Source organism: Vipera ursinii (genome assembly GCF_947247035.1).
Source record: "Vipera ursinii genome assembly, chromosome: 9".
Taxonomy (NCBI): domain Eukaryota; kingdom Metazoa; phylum Chordata; class Lepidosauria; order Squamata; family Viperidae; genus Vipera; species Vipera ursinii.
Window position 1 is genome coordinate 23,678,136 of NC_139523.1, and position 16,110 is coordinate 23,694,245.

At 51.3% G+C, this 16,110-nt stretch overlaps 1 protein-coding gene across 2 annotated transcripts; it reads right to left on the minus strand.

Moving 5' to 3' along the window:
* Nucleotides 1–6,174: 6,174 nt before the first annotated feature.
* LOC310644731 (ADP-ribosylation factor 6-like) lies at nt 6,175–14,597 on the minus strand. 2 transcript variants are annotated; one of them, XM_083370016.1, is made up of 2 exons: nt 14,270–14,597; nt 6,175–8,144 (listed from the first exon to the last, which is right to left on the minus strand). In XM_083370016.1, exon 2 carries the CDS (start codon nt 8,108–8,110, stop codon nt 7,583–7,585), a length of 528 nt encoding a protein of 175 aa, XP_083226142.1. In that variant the 5' UTR covers nt 8,111–8,144; nt 14,270–14,597; the 3' UTR covers nt 6,175–7,582. The 2 variants fall into 2 exon arrangements, with proteins under 2 accessions (XP_083226142.1, XP_083226143.1); XM_083370017.1 differs by lacking the exon at nt 14,270–14,597 and adding an exon at nt 11,326–11,432.
* Between the last annotated feature and the right edge of the window lie 1,513 nt (nt 14,598–16,110).

Below are 16,110 nucleotides of genomic sequence, written 5' to 3' on the forward strand. Positions count from 1 at the left end.
TGCTTGTCGCTCACATGGGCTTCCTCTTTGCCAGCGTTGCCTGCCGTAACCTGTTCGCACCACCTCCCAGGAGCAAGGGATCTCCAGATGGGCTTGGGGTCAGTGGTTGAGCTTCTCAACCCTCCCCAGGTGGCATTCTCTACTGCTTGGGTGCAATAAATTGCAGGAGGCTTCACAGCACACCAGACCCCAGTGTACACCAATGTGAGTCTTGTTCCTGGCTGGTCAATGTCTCCAGCATCCAACCTCTTTGGCCAGATTGGCGCTAGGTTTTAAAAGGGTGAAAGGATTGGATTCGACCCAGAGAAACCCACATTCAAGTCCACCATCCACCACCGAAGCTCATGACTTGGGACCTGGATTTACACACAAGTAGACCTCACTTTAGGGACGCGGTGGCTCAGTGGGTTAGGACGCTGAGCTTGTCGATCAGAAGGTTGGCAGTTTGGCAGGTCGAATCCCGAGTGCCGCGTAACAGAGTGAGCGCCTGTTACTCATCCCAGCTTCTGCCAACCTAGCAGTTTGAAAGCACGTAAAAATGCAAGTAGAAAATAGGGACCACTACGGTGGGAAGGTAACAGCGTTCCGTGCACCTTTGGCGTCTAGTTATGCCGGCCACATGACCACGGAGACGTCCTTGGACAAGCACTGGCTTTTCGGCTTTGAAACGGAGATGAGCACCGGCCCCTAGAGTTGGAAGCAACTAGCACGCATGTGGGGGGGAACCTTTACCTTAGACCTCACTTTAAGACTGCTCTGTTGAGCAACCATCCCAAGTTACAATGGTGCCAAAGAAGCAACTTTAGGACCGGTCCTCACGCTTATGAGCTTTCAAGCATCCAGAACATCTGGCCTGGTGTGGTGACATTATCGGTCCCGGGTTGCCACTTTCCAGCAATGAAAGTCAGCCATCTTGACTTTTTTGACCATCTTGCAGAATCCCCTGCTTAGCAAGTTATTATTTTTTTTAAAAAATTAACTTTGGGCTGAGTCATTTGGAGTTGAGCGCAAACCAACTTTGCTGGACTTTTGCCCACTGCCCATTCCAGTGATTTTGTTTTAGGATGGTGCTGCATCACATGGCCGGCATGCCTTAATGACTATTATTTTTCCAAAGTGGGAGTGCCTTCTAGATTATATTGAATGACAGGCTGGGAATCATGGGATTAGAATGATTTTACCAGCAGGGCACCAGCTGGGAGAAAAGTGACCCACCCCTCCTTCACGTTCCACTAATGCCTCTCCTTCAACGTCCTTATATTTTATATTCTTATTTTTTCTATTTTCCTTCTCTGCACTTTTATTTCTCAGCTTCTGTTCATTTTTGTTTTTGAGGGGTCCTTGGCGCTCCCTCAGCTTGCTTGTTCTCTTGCAGACGTTTCATTTCAGCCCTGAGCCACAAATATTCTCCTTTATTCTTCTTTCTAATTGTAATATTTAATAAGTGTTTTAAAAAAAAAACCTCAAATGACTTTTTCTTTTATTGAAAACTGGTAATTACCTTGGTCTTGCTTTAAGGGACGGAGGGCTCCAGATTAATCTGAGGGGTGTGTGTGTGTGTGTGTATGCACCCACAAGAGTTGGTTGAGTGTTTCACTTCTTCCACAAAGCACACCAAACCCAGGCAAATGGAACAATCGAAAAGATGGAGGAACAATTTAGGAAGCCCGTGTGCCAAGTTCCCCTGTGGGCCTGACCCACAACTACATTCAATTTCATTTACTGCAATACCAGAAGGCAGGAGAAGAAGCTGTGGATGGAAACTAAGCAAGGAGAGAAGCAACCTGGAACTAAGGAGAAACTTCCTGACAGTGAGGACAATTAACCAGTGGAACAGCTTGCCACCAGAAGCTGTGAATGCTCCAACACTGGAGATTTTTAAAGAGAGTCTAGACCAGGGGTGTCAAACTACCGGCCCGCGGGCCGGACACATCACAACAAAACCATGCCCACCCCATTGCCGGCAATGGGGAAAAAGCTCCGATACGTCATGCGACGTCACACGACGTCGCAAGTTTGACACCCCTGGTCTAGACAGTCACTTGTCTGAAATGGTGTAGATTCTCTTGCTTGAGCAGGGGGCTGGACTAGAAGACCTCTAGGGTCCCTTCCAGCTCTCTTCTGATTGAATACTAAATACAATAAATATGGTTTCCCCTAAAACTGAGAAGTCCTGAGGGCCGCATCAAAGGATGCGAGTTGCCGTTCCCAGTAATAACAGACGGAACGGAGGAAATGAAACTTATTTTAATACCAGCGGGGCCCCGAGATTAAGTGACATCAATCACAGCTGCATGTCAAGCCAGGAAAGAGGAACAAAACAAAAATGATGGCCAAACCACAAACGCAGCCCTCTTCTCTTCTCCCTGGCAGTCGAAATTTATTTTTTATTGGGGCAAATGGGGCAAAACCGCACAATCAAACTAGCCCACTTTTTAATCCGCCACACAGAATCTGTTCCACGCCCTGCAGAGATCACACCTCTGAAATCCAGTCACAAAATGGCAATTTGGGGCCACATGATGCTTTGTGGTTTGGGGGGTGTGTGTTTGTGTGTGTGATAATGGTGAGGAGGATTAAGTCATGGGTCTAATTATACATTAGGACGAAACCTAATCACCTATGGCGAGTTGGTGCCGTTTCTGGAGGACCAGCAGAGATATATATCACAATGATTTTCCTTCGGCATCACTAATGCAGATAGTCCTCGAATTACGACAACTGAGCCCACAACCTCTGTTAAGCGAGACACCTGTTAAGAGAGCTTTGCCCCATTTTACGACCTTTCTTGTCACAGTTGTTAAAGTGAGTCACTGCAGTTGATAAGATAGTAACCTGGTTGTTAGCTGAATCTGGCTCCCCACTGTCAGGTCGCAAAAGGGGATGACATGACCTTGGGACATAGCAACGGTCATAAGTACGAGCCAGTTGCCAAGCATCTGGATTTCAATCACAGAATCATGGGGATGCTGCAAAGGCCGTGACCGTGAAAAACTGTCGTAAGTCACATTTTTCAGTGCCGTCGTAACTTTGAACGGTCGCTAAACGAACTATTGTAGATCCAGCATTATCTCTATTTAACACAGATTATTTTGGGAACGGCAGACTGGTAACTGACAGATCTCAGTGATTTCTCGGATTCTATATAAAAAAAGACACACGTCATTTTCATGAAGACTCAAAAATCATTTATTTTATTTAAAAAAACAAAACAGTGAGCCCTTGTTTGTAAAAGGGGGTTCCCACCCCAGGCACTCATAGCCATGAGGGACGTGTGAATGCCACCCTTCCCACACCCTAGCCAAAAAAAAAAAAAGATTCTAAAGAAAATTCCAGCAATAAATGTACAGTACATTTTTTGTATGTGCAGCTTAGCATCCAATAAACACACCCTTCATTTTTAATTCAGGGGGATGGAAGGAAAGGGGAAAAAAAAAAGAACACCCTTAATTTTATTTTAAACCCAGAAACAGACCAGCTTATTCAAGTTAACCAGCTGCAGTTTTAAGTTACAGAAAAAGTACCTTGTTCTTCCTTTTAAGCGACAGCCCTTATGGAAGGCACGGGGTGGGGGGGGAGGAAGGAAAATAAAAAAATGAGCTATTTTCACACAGATCAGCCTCTGAGCACCATCAGGCTTGGGGCAGGGTGGGTGGGTGGGGGGCACGGGAGGGAAAATAATAACCATCACCCAATGCCTGTTTTTTTTTACGAGTGATCCCCCCCCCCCGAATGATTCCAACATGAAAAATTACAAGCCATGATAATTTAAAAAAAGACCGCTAAACATTTCATGGCTGGTTTTGAAGATTTAAGTGCCTTCAGAATATACCCCGCCACCGTTCCTAACCTGTTAGACAGATTAGGACTACAAGACCCAGCATTCCCAGCCAAGGAAGGAATTGGTAGGAGGAAGCCCCCATTTTCAGACGACGTTTCCCCGCAGCCCAACTCCGGCCATATATGCTCAGATTTGGGGCCGCCAATTCAACCAGGATGAAGCCCCTTACCTTAAATGGGGATGTCCCTTCCCCACAGCCTCGCCTTTCTGAGCATCCCAGACAGTTTTTTTGGGGGGGGCTGCAACTAACAATCCCATCTGCTCCACTGCTAGATGGGGAATGATGGAGAGGGTGGTCCTGAGGTCTTAGTGCAACATACACGAGGCACATCCCCAGGCCCAAATAATTTTTTTCCCCAAAAATGTTGAGAATGTAAGCTGTGGGAGGTGGCATCACAGCAAGAAAGCTGGAGGGGAAGAGGTGGGGAGGGGCCCAAGGGACCCCCTCCCCCATCAGAAGAAAGGGGACGGAGCAGAAATCGGGGTCTTCCCTATCCCATTACATCTCTCCAGGCTGAGTTCCTGCCCTACCAATTCTCTTGAATGAATAAATCAGCTCAAAGGTGAGTGGACTTCAACTCCCAGAATTCCCCCTCCCCGCGCCTGCCATGTTGGCAGGGGAATTCTGGGAGTCGAAGTTCACCCATCTTCAAGTCGCCAAGGTAAAGAAACCCTGAAAAACCCATTTTGCAAGCATTCTGGAGAACGTCCATTGCGTGCACACAACTTTGGACAGGCGCCCTTGCGCAGATTCTCCAAATCCTAAATATTGGATTTCTCCAAAATGTTGGAGAAAGAAGGGGGGGGGGAGAGGAATTCCAGCTTTCAGGAGCATCTGCGGCTCAAAAAGAAAAAAAAAAGTCAGAATGATCTCCCGAACCGTACGGTCAAACTTCTGCCTGTTTTTTAAAAAAAAAACAATTTAACATTTTAAAAAACTTTTTAATATTTAAAATTTTCAAATATTAAAAAAAAAAACAGATGGGGCTTCGATCACACTATTCTGGCCTCCACCTTGAGTTTTTTGGGGGGTTTTTTTTCGGGGGGGACCGCAAGCTACCAGACATCCTTGCCAGGATTATTGCTGCGCTTTTGGAAATCCAAAAAAGGGCTCAGCTGAGAGCGGAGGGACAGGAAGGCGGCTGAAAAGAACATTTTCAGCTGGCTCAGCGCAACCCAGTGGCCCTCCCCCTCCCCCTCTCCCCTGGGGGAGGACACGCCTGGAGCAGCCGTGAGTCACATATGATCCAGTTCACACCCAGAGTGCAAGCCGCAGTGGAAAACTGTAGACCGAAAATGCAATCTGGGTTTTTTTTTTTTTTTGGCCCACTCCACCCCCCCACTTTCTGGGTTAGCACAGCCACCGTTCTCAGCAGCAGCAGAAGAGAAAAAAATAAATTCTTCCCTCTTTTTCTCATTCCAGGCTTTCTTCCTCTTTCCTCTGCCCCCTACCCCCAACCCCCCCCCCCGACACCCCCCCCAAGGCCTTCCTTCCAAGCTGGTCAGAATTCGAATTTCAAGGATTTGGGTGAGAATGGTGCATCTTTGCCATTTGCAAGGCCGGGGACGAGAAGATCTGAATTAAACGGAGGGAGGGGGGGATTAAAAGAGAAGTTGCAAGCCCCCTCCCATGAATTAAAGGAGGGGGGTTAAAAGAGAAGTTGCAAGCCCCCTCCCATGAATTAAAGGAGGGGGGTTAAAAGAGAAGTTGCAAGCCCCCTCCCATGAATTAAAGGAGGGGGATTAAAAGAGAAGTTGCAAGCCCCCTTCCGTGCATCGAGAGGTGTTGGAAATTGGGGGGGGGGGAGGAAGCCAAGTCCACACCCACTCTCCACGCTGGAGCCAACTTGCAATGCTCCCCAATTCCTCTATGGGCTATTTTGGGGCTCTGTAGGAGGACCTCTGAAGCCCTTGTATTAAAATAGAGGGTTTTTTTAAAAAAAAAAAAAAAGGGAAAGAGGAATTAAAAACAGCTTAAGGGAACAGGAGCAATGCAGCCCAATGGTTCCAGCACTTCAAATTGGCCATTGCTTATTATCCACAAAATAGGATTTAAAAGCGAGCGAGCAAACAGGAGGAATTGGGGAGTTGGGGGGTTAGCAACAGGAAAAGGCTGAAATTCTAGGGGGGGGGGTTGTTACAACCCCACCCCACCCCCTTACAGCCCCCTGGTGAAAAACTCCTCTTTGGTTAATGCCAGTGTTTTTCAACCGTGGCCCCTTTAAGATGGGTGGACTTCAACTCCCAGAATTCCCCAGCCAGCCATGCTGGCTGGGGAATTCTGGGAGTTGAAGTCCACCCATCTTAAAGGGGCCATGGTTGAAAAACACTGCTCTGTGTTGAAGGCCACACAATCTAAGATGCTGGAAATGAGATTTATGCCCCTATAATGGATCGTATCAGTACAATTTTTTTTTTAAAAAAAAGACAATTTATGCCCACCGCTTGGAACTGAATCATCAAAGCGCATTTTTTTGTTCTCAAGAAACGTCTTGCACACGCCCGGAGGGTGGGAACCCTAGCCCCCCCCCACACACACACACTCTCGCACACGCCCCTCGAGTAGAGAGCGGTAAATTTCCAAGGGTGGGCCGAAATTCACCGAAATTCACCGGGCGGAGGCCACCACAGTGCCCGCTGTGCAAGCTTGTAAGCCGCCCTGAGTCTTCGGAGAAGGGCGGGATATAAATGGAATTTTTTTTAAAAAAAAAAAAACAGGGTGGCCCGGCATGTTGGCACCGTAAGGATCGTGGTCCGTAGATGGCCATCACACGGGAAGATGGCCAGTTCTCTTTGATACGGGAATCGAGTCTCGGATTCGCCGGTCAAGGAATGTGATGGACACCTGTTGTGGTCGCTCTTGAGTTGGAAAGGTCCCATGTTTGTACGGGGGGGGGGGGGGGGGGGAACTCTGGACCGATCCGTAGGCAGGAATTTGGGGAGAAGACACCCGCCCGGGAACGGGGGCTTCCGTTCCACTCCCTCCTCGCAGCAGGCAAACGGGTTTGGTCGGGCGCTAAGCATGCCTGCCCTTGTCTCCTCCAAGCAGGTGGAACAGGTCAGGAGAGAGGCGAGGCCAGACAAGGCCGGGGCAGGGCGTTCCCAGCAGAGGCAACCGGAGGAAGCAAGCCAATCCACCAAGAGTTCCCAGTCCCATCAAGCATGGCCTGCCAACGCAGCACCTTCTTTCTGAACTTCATGGGTCTATTCTGCCAACCTGGTGTGCCCAAGCAGGAGGATGGCTTCCAGGAGGCCACGGCAGAGCAAACCCAGTTCCTTGGAGGTGCCAAGCTTTCCCACCTTTAGTAGGGGGCCTGGGGAGGGGAAACCACCCCGAGTCGACCCAGAGCTCCTGGAACTGGTCCCAGCCAACGTTCTTCACCAGGGTCTTCCCTTTGGCATTAGACTTGACTCATTCGGAAGTGACCCGAGTCCAAGGAAGCAGAGGGCTGGGGGGAATGTCCTGAAGTGGGGCAGGTAGGTAGCTAGCTATGGATCAAGGGGGGAGGGGCAAGGACCTTCTCCCCTCCACTTTTCCCTCCGCAGAAATCAAGGCATCTTCCAAGAGAGAGAAGCAACCAATGTCTTCCAGGCCTCCGCCTTTGCCGGTGAGACCCTCCGCCACGAGTTGGGGAGGAGCTGGAAGGGGGGGGGGAAGACGGATGAGAAGGAACGTTTGAAGAACTCATCGGTGAGGGAGGTACGCACGCGCCCGTTTAGCTCTCTGGCCCACCCCCGAAATTACGATTTGTAGTTAGAAGTAAGCCACATTAAGCCTTCATAGAGTCCTTCCCCCGAGGTGGCGCAAGACGGCTGGACGTACCAATTCCTGTCCCTGATGCGAGTGAGCCCCAATTTCTCCTGGATCTCGTGAGGTTTCATGGCGTCTGGGAGGTCCTGCTTGTTGGCAAAGACCAGGATGATGGCGTCCCTCATCTCTCGGTCGTTGATGATGCGGTGAAGCTCCTGCCGGCCTTCGTCGATCCGATCCCGATCGGCGCAGTCCACCACAAAGATCAAGCCTTGGGTGCCGGTGTAGTAGTGTCTCCAGAGGGGCCGGATCTTGTCCTGGCCCCCCACGTCCCAGACGTTGAACTTGACGTTCTTGTAGGTCACCGTCTCCACGTTGAAGCCCACGGTGGGGATGGTGGTGACGGGCTGGCCCAACTTGAGCTTGTACAGAATGGTCGTCTTGCCGGCGGCATCTAAGCCCAACATCAAAATCCTCATCTCCTTGTTACCAAAGATCTTGGATAGCATCTTCCCCATGGCTGCAGGCAAGGACCACACCGTCCATACAAGACTGGAGGGGGAGGGGAAGGGAAAGGGGGAGAGGAAGAGAAGGGGGTTGAAAACACAGTAAGAACAGCAGAAGCTCTAAACCACCATTTACATTTATCCTGGTCTTGCCGGTGCCTTGATGCACTCCACGGAGTGCAGCTAGAACAATTAACCAGTGGAACGACTTGCCTCCAGAAGTTGTGGGTGCTTCAACACTGGAGGGTTTTTTTAAAGAAACTGGACAGCCGTTTGTCTGAAATAGTCTAGGCTTCCTGCGTCAGCAAGGGGTTGGACTAGAAGATCTTTAAGGTCTCTTCCAACACTGTTAAAGTCTAACTAAATCCTCTCTCCCACCCCTTACCTGCCTATTTCCCTGTTCTCACCTGAGCAGAGCCACGCAGGTGGCAGTTGCCGAGCAGAACTGAGCAAAGCATGGGCTCCTACAGCGAGAATATTTTTTTTTCCACGCAAGAAAGGAGCCTCCCTTCTTGTCAACTGGAAAAGTCTGTTCCCTTCCCAACCTCGAGTCCTATTCGGCTAGGCACTTACTTAATGCAGGAAGATAATTTAAGAATAATTTAAGACCAGACAAGCACTTCGCCTGAAGTGATACGTTCTGCTTGAGCAGGGGGTCAGACTAGAGGACCTTTAAGGTCCCTTCCAACGCTGTTATTTTGTTAAGGGTGCCAAAGTGAAGGCAGCATACCAGGAATGAATGAATGAAAACACATGACATTCGTGGGGGTGCCAAGGATCCAAATACAGATGGCGTGGCTTATTATTATTATTATTATTATTATTATTATTATTATTATTATTATTATTATTATTATTATTATTAATAATAATAATAATAATAATAATAATAATAATTATTATTATATACACAATTCTTCCACAATTCGTAACTCCTCATTCCCCACCTCAAAGAGAGGGGACTTGAGGATCTAAAACAACTTTACTTTAAAAAAAAAAAGAATACAGGTGGTCCTCAATTTACGACCACCCCAGCCCAAAATTTCCATTGCTAAGCGAGACAGCTGTTAAGTGAGTTTTGCCCCATTTTATGACTTTTGTCGCCACAGCCGTTAGGCAAATCACTGCAGCTGTTAAGTGAATCCGGCTTGCCCCTTCACTTTGCTTGTCCGAAGGTCACAAAAGGGGATCGCGTGACCCCTCCCCCCAGGACGCTGCAACCGTCACAATTATGAGTCAGCCGTCTGAATTCTGATCACGTGAGCGTGGGGAGGCCACAACGGGCCGTAAGTCACTTAGTTCAGGGCTGCTGTAACTTTGAATGATCCCTAGACCAGGGGTAGGCAACCTCGGCTCTTTTATGACTCATGGACTTCAACTCCCAGAATTCCTGAGCTGACTCCTGAGGTCACATGATCCCCCTTTGTGACCTTCTGATAAGCAAAGTCAAGGTGTGTGTGTGTGGGGGGGGAAGCCAGGCTTAATTAACCCACCAGGTTACTAACCTAACGACTGCAGTGATTCTCTTAACAAATGTGGTGGGAAGAGTGGTAAAATTGGGCCAGAATTCGCTTAACGACGGTCTTGCTTAGCGACAGAGCTTTAGGGACTTTGAAAAAGGAAGGTGCAAGTTTCCTTCTTCTGAGAGGAAAAGCAAACCCGCCACACAGACGGGGCAGTGCCACCCCGATCCCATTTCTGCCTTTTTCAAAGTCTTCCTAAAGTCTCCAGACCAGTTTCCCCCCCCCCCAAGCTGTAACTCTTCAGGTGCACCGGAGGCGACACCTGCATATTTGCATTGCAATTAGTCACGCTCCGCAATTAGTTCGGTGATTCAAACGGGCGGGACCAGGAATCGAGAAAAGCACAAATTTATCAACCGCTCTTCCAGCAGACTCTTGCAAAGTTGCTTCTGTGGGCGACCAGAGCGGAGCCCAAAGTTGATGCTGTTAAGTGGGACATTTGTTGAGTTTTGCCCCATTTTACGACCTTTCTTGCCGCAGTCGTTAAAGAGAATCGCTGCAGTTGATAAGTTAGTAACACGGTTGCTAAGTGAGCCTGGCTCTCCCACTGATATTTCACGCCAAAAGCTTGCAAAGGGGGAAATCACGAGACCCTGGGACACGGCAACGGTCGTAAGTATGAATCAAGTTGCCAAGCCTCTGAATTTTGATCACGTGGCCAGGGGGACCTGCTTCAAAGGTCCGTAAGTGTGAAAAACGGTCGTAAGACTTTTTTCAGTGCCGTTGTGACTTTGAACGGTCACTAAATGAACTCTTGTAAGCCGAGGACCACCACCTGTATACCCTTCCCTGCCTCCTTGGCACCCAAAACTCTCTCCTTTTTTCTGTCCCAAGTTCCCAGGCCTTCCCTCAGTATGCAGAAAAAGTCACACACACACACACACACACACACACACACACAGGAAGTAACAACATTCAAAGATTCTCAGAAGAGGCAGCCCAACCCACCTTGGGGGCTCCTCCTCCTCCCCAACTCACGAAAAACCCTGAAGGTCACAGTTTTAGAAGCAAAGATACCAAACCACAAAGACATGCCCACGGCCGATCCCAGCTCACTTCTAGAGTCTGCACTTTTAGTCACCTTGCAAGGTGGTTAAGTTTGAGAAAGGGGGAGGGGAAGACCGGCCTGTTCTGCAGGTGAACGGAAGAGCTGACCTGGGCAACAATCCTACCTCTTCATCCTACTAGCTCTCAGTGAGGATGGCATTTCTATCCATCTTGAGCCCTACTCTGCAAGGCCAGCGCTTTTTGAAATTCTCCAAAAAAAAAACTTGTGGTATAAATTGCCCCCTCCTCTTTTTCAGCCACAAGGGAGAAGGACCAAGGAGATGCAATGACCTTCCTTGTCCAGTTCCTGATCACAGGTCTGTTAAGGCCCAAATCCAGGGATCTTCAAACTTGGCAGCTTTTAAGACTTGTGAACTTCAACTCCCAGAATTCCTCAGCCAGCTGGGAGTTGAAGTCCACAAGTCTCAGAGCTGTCAAGTTTGGAGACCCCTGCCCAAATCCACAGGGAGGGCAAAAAGTGAAACGAAACCAGCTTCAAAGGTGAGTTTTCCAGACCTCATTTCCACCTGGAAACTCATTTCAGACGGGTTCCCTCCCTCAATTTAAATTTGTGCATCGCTGAGGTTCTCACCAGCCTTCCGACACCCTCGCTTTTCCATGGGGAGTGGCCCAACTTCCCCCCCCCACCTCACACACCTGGTTTCACAGGTTCCAAAACTCCCCAAAGAAATTTTCGTTTCTTGTTTCACCAGCGTGTTTTTTCTGAATCAGCTCCAAGTTTAAAAGAATGGGGGGGGGGGAAAGAGAGAGAGATGGGGGGAAGGACAGAAAGAGAGAGGGAGGGAGAGAAAGAAGGAGGAAGAGAGGATAAGCTACCTAAATGAAGGGCCAGATGGGCAGTCTTCTCTCCCCCCCCCTCTCTCTCTCACACACACACACACACACACACTTCTTCAGAGGAAAAAAAATCTGAGCACCCACCCGTTTTCAAGAGAAAACACCCCACTTCAAAAAGTTGCTGCCCATTTTCTCCGCCTTCCCCAAATAGGTGTCCCACACCTGCCGGCTCCACTTCTTCTGCAGCCCTCGGAGGAACTTTGATGAATCACATGAAAGGCCCAGAAACTTTTTTTGGTTTAGGGGGGAAAAAAAACACCACCCTTCGCCCTCTCCTCTCAAGTTGGCTTATGGCGCAGCTCCAGGCTGACTTAAAGAGCTCCACAGACTTTTCAAATGGGGGGGGGGACCTTCAGTCCGGGCCTTGAAGGGCCCTTGCCCAGCCTGTCCTTGAGCCAGACTGAAATGACCCTGGACGGAGGCACTGACCCTCCCCTCCCCTCCCCTCCCGGCTGGGGGAAGGTTTTGGTCTGCGGGGCCAAAGAGTCTTTGAAGGGAATTTGTTACGGAACTTCCAAGCAGAAGGGGGGGAAAAAGCAAGCAAAAAAAGGGAGAGATTTTGAGAGAGAGAGAGAGATTGAGAGAGATTGAGAGAGAGATTGAGAAAGAGAGAGATTGAGAGAGAGAGAGATTGAGAGAGAGAGAGGGAGGGAGAGAGAGAGAGAGAGAGAGAGATTGAGAGAGAGAGAGAGAGAGATTGAGAGAGAGAGAGAGAGAGAGAGAGAGAGAGAGAGAGATTGAGAGAGATTGAGAGAGAGATTGAGAAAGAGAGAGATTGAGAGAGAGAGAGATTGAGAGAGAGAGAGGGAGGGAGAGAGAGAGAGAGAGAGAGAGATTGAGAGAGAGAGAGAGAGAGATTGAGAGAGAGAGAGAGAGAGAGAGAGTGAGAGAGATTGAGAGAGAGATTGAGAAAGAGAGAGATTGAGAGAGAGAGAGATTGAGAGAGAGAGAGGGAGGGAGAGAGAGAGAGAGAGAGAGAGATTGAGAGAGAGAGAGAGAGAGATTGAGAGAGAGAGAGAGAGAGAGAGAGAGAGAGAGAGATTGAGAGAGATTGAGAGAGAGATTGAGAAAGAGAGAGATTGAGAGAGAGAGAGATTGAGAGAGAGAGAGGGAGGGAGAGAGAGAGAGAGAGAGAGAGAGGGAGAGAGAGAGAGAGAGATTGAGAGAGAGAGAGAGAGAGAGAGAGAGAGAGAGAGAGAGAGATTGAGAGAGAGAGAGAGAGATTGAGAGAGAGAGGGAGAGAGAGAGAGAGAGAGAGAGAGAGAGAGAGAGAGAGAGAGAGAGAGAGAGAGAGATTTTGCTCCAGAAAAGAAGAGAGAAAAAAGGAGGTTTTGCTCCAGAGGCCGTTTTCAACGCACAACCCGAGAAAAACACACCCTTATCCCGCAAACCGCCCCCGAAGCGAACTTTGGGCTCCCCCGAAGGAGAACACAAAAAGCGAAAGAAGAAGAAACTGCAACATTGTTGCCAAGAAAGGAAGTCCCGGGCCCCGCAGACCGCGGCCCCCCCCCCCGCCCAACCTCCCCGATCCGGACCGAAGGGCCCTTCTCCGTCCGCCTCCCTCCCCCCCCCGACACACATCCACACTTTGCACGCGCGGGACGAGGACGCACCGCGTTTCCGGATCCGAACACGTGTCTGCCGCCGCAGCCCTGCCTGCCTGCCTGCCAGCGCCGACCGGAACGGCAGTTTTAATTCAAATCCCAGATCCCACCCAAAGCTCAACTCCGGGGAGGCGGCGCCCGGGCGCGCATCCGCCGGCGGGGTGCTTGGGGGCAGGGGAGGGGAAGGGAGGGGAGGGGAAGGGAGGGGAGGGGGGATCTTCCCACCCTCAAGTTTGCCCTCTGAGCGGAGGGCGGGGCGAGGGTCCCGCTTTCCATCTGGGGTCCCCCCCTCCCCCGTCCTGCCTTTGACCTCCAACTTTTTCAAGAACCTCTCCCACCCCCCCAGTTTGGGCTGCGAGGGGACGGGAGAGGGGGGGGGGTCTCCGCAGAGGTGGGAGGGGGAGGGAGCCTGCAAAGAGGAAAGCGGCGGGCTGGCTCCCTCTCTTCCCATCTCCGCACGCCTCCCGGCCGCGCCCCGCCGCCCAAGGCAGCGTTCCCACGACTCGGCCGACTCGCGTCTTGCCGTAAGCGCGGGGCGGTAGGGGCTTGAAAGGCCGCCCCCCCCCCGGGTCGATGAAGGGACGGGGGGAGAGGGCTAGGGAAAGGACCCGCCGGGGAGCCAAGCCAGGGGCCACGCCTTAGAAGAGGGGTCTTCCAACTTGGCCCTTTGAGGACTCGTGGACTTCAACTCCCAGAATTCCTCAGCCAGCCCTGCTGGCTGAGGAATTCTGGGAATTGAAGTCCACGAGTCCTCAAAGGGCCAAGTTGGAAGACCCCTGCCTTAGAAGGACCCTCCTCTCTTTCCTTCCCAGGGTTCCCCCCAAGCAGGCCAGGCACTCAGCCCTGCTGGCTGAGGAATTCTGGGAGTTGAAGTCCACGAGTCCTCAAAGGGCCAAGTTGGAAGACCCCTGCCTTAGAAGGACCCTCCTCTCTTTCCTTCCCAGGGTTCCCCCCAAGCAGGCCAGGCACTCAGCCCTGCTGGCTGAGGAATTCTGGGAGTTGAAGTCCACGAGTCCTCAAAGGGCCAAGTTGGAAGACCCCTGCCTTAGAAGGACCCTCCTCTCTTTCCTTCCCAGGGTTCCCCCCAAGCAGGCCAGGCACTCAGCACGCCCCCCCTCCCGGCCTCGCCCTCCACTCACCTGGGAAGAACGGGGGCGGCGGGGGCGCGCCCCGAGGGACGAGCGAGGGTCGGGGGTCCCGGTCGGGCGGACTTTCTCCCGGCGGGGAGATCAAAGGCGCCTTTGGAACGTTGGGAAACTTCCCGCCGCGGCGTCACAAAGGGAAGCCACCCGCAACGTTCCACGCGGACCCCCCGCAGGGCGCCGCTGCCTTCTCAGCCCGGCCCCGGCGGGCTCCGGCGCAGCCTCGCCGCCGCTTGAGGGCTCTCGGGCGAGTGGCCGGCCGAGGCTGCGAAGTCCCTGGGCGCCTGGGATCGGCCCCTGGCAGCTCGCGGCTCCCGGAATAGGAAAGGGCGCGGACGCCGAAAGGGAGCCTCCCTCCGCCTGGTTCAACGGCTGCCGTCAGCGCGCATGCGCGCCTCTTAAAGGGCTAGCGCAGGGGTCGGCAACCTCGGCTCTTTTATGACTCGTGGACTTCAACTCCCAGAATTCCTCAGCCAGCATGGCTCAGCTTGGAAACCTCTCCCTTCCCCTCAGCATGGCTGGCTCAGGAATTCTGGGAATTGAAGTCCGCAAGTCACGAAGGGGCCATAGTTCCTCCATGCTGGCTCAGGAATTCTGGGAGTTGAACTCCAAAAGCCATGAAGGGGCCATAGTTCCCCCATGCTGGCTCAGGAATTCTGGGAGTTGAAGTCCGCAAGTCACGAAGGGGCCATAGTTCCTCCATGCTGGCTCAGGAATTCTGGGAGTTGAACTCCAAAAGCCATGAAGAGGCCATAGTTCCCCCATGCTGGCTCAGGAATTCTGGGAGTTGAAGTCCACGAGTCATAAAAGAGCCGAGGTTGCCGACCCCTGGGCTAGCGCCTTGGAGGTGGGCGATGGGTACCTTTCTCCTCCCCCCTCCCCTCCCCTCCCCTCCCTTCCCATCCGGGTGGAGCTGCTTTTGGACGAGAAAGCCGCGGCCGCTCCGGAGACGGGGCTTGAGCTTCGGGAACAGCAGCCCGACAAGGTAGGACGGCCGAGCAGAAAGGACTTGGGAGAGCTGACTTGGCGAAAGAAGAGAGGCGAAGTCCGTTCAGATGAACGCAACTGAAAAGAGGCTTAAAATGCTTCAACCCCCCACCCCACCCCACCCCGTCTCCTCCTTGTTCCTGTCTCGCATTGCAGATTGAGAAGACGCGGGGGGGGGGGGAGAAGAGAGAATCAAATGAAAGAAAAGCTCAGATCTGGAATTGCCAACGCTGGTTCCTACTTGTGACTTCCGTGTCTCTCAGTTCCAACGTTACAGTAGAGCTTGCTGGCCCCGCTGCACGATGGGATTGGGTGTGTGTGTGTGTGTGTGTGTGTACCTGTGTAAAGCGGCCAGTTTGCACTGCAGTTTTTAAAGCAGGAAAAACAGTCGTGTGGGAACCCAGCAAAGCCAGATTGCAAAAGTCTAACAAACTTGTTCTTAACTGGAAGGAGATTTGCGACGTTGCGCAACGAGAGAGAGCTGCAATCGAGACGCTTGTCCAGCAAGGCTAGCAAATTGACTGCATATTTCCATCACGTGTACCCGAGTTTGATGTCCTCCTTTTATATATGCTTGCTGCTGTTACTCATGTGCTCTACTAGTCTACACCAGCGTTTCCCAACCTTAGGAACTTGAAGATGCGTGGACTTCAACTCCCAGAATTCCCCAGCCAGCATAGCTGGCTGGGGAATTCTGGGAGTTGAAGTCCACGCATCTTCAAGTTCCTAAGGTTGGGAAACGCTGGTCTACACCATTCGGTAGATAAATAAATAAATAAAATAATTCACGGGCAGAACTTCACCGTGCTGAAATGCGGAGACCCGCCAGCAGAGGGCGGGCCACTCCAGAG

Excerpts from the sequence above, each read along its gene's own strand:
- LOC310644731 (XM_083370016.1), bottom strand. The coding sequence starts at position 8,110 with ATGGGGAAGATGCTATCCAAGATCTTTGGTAACAAGGAGATGAGGATT.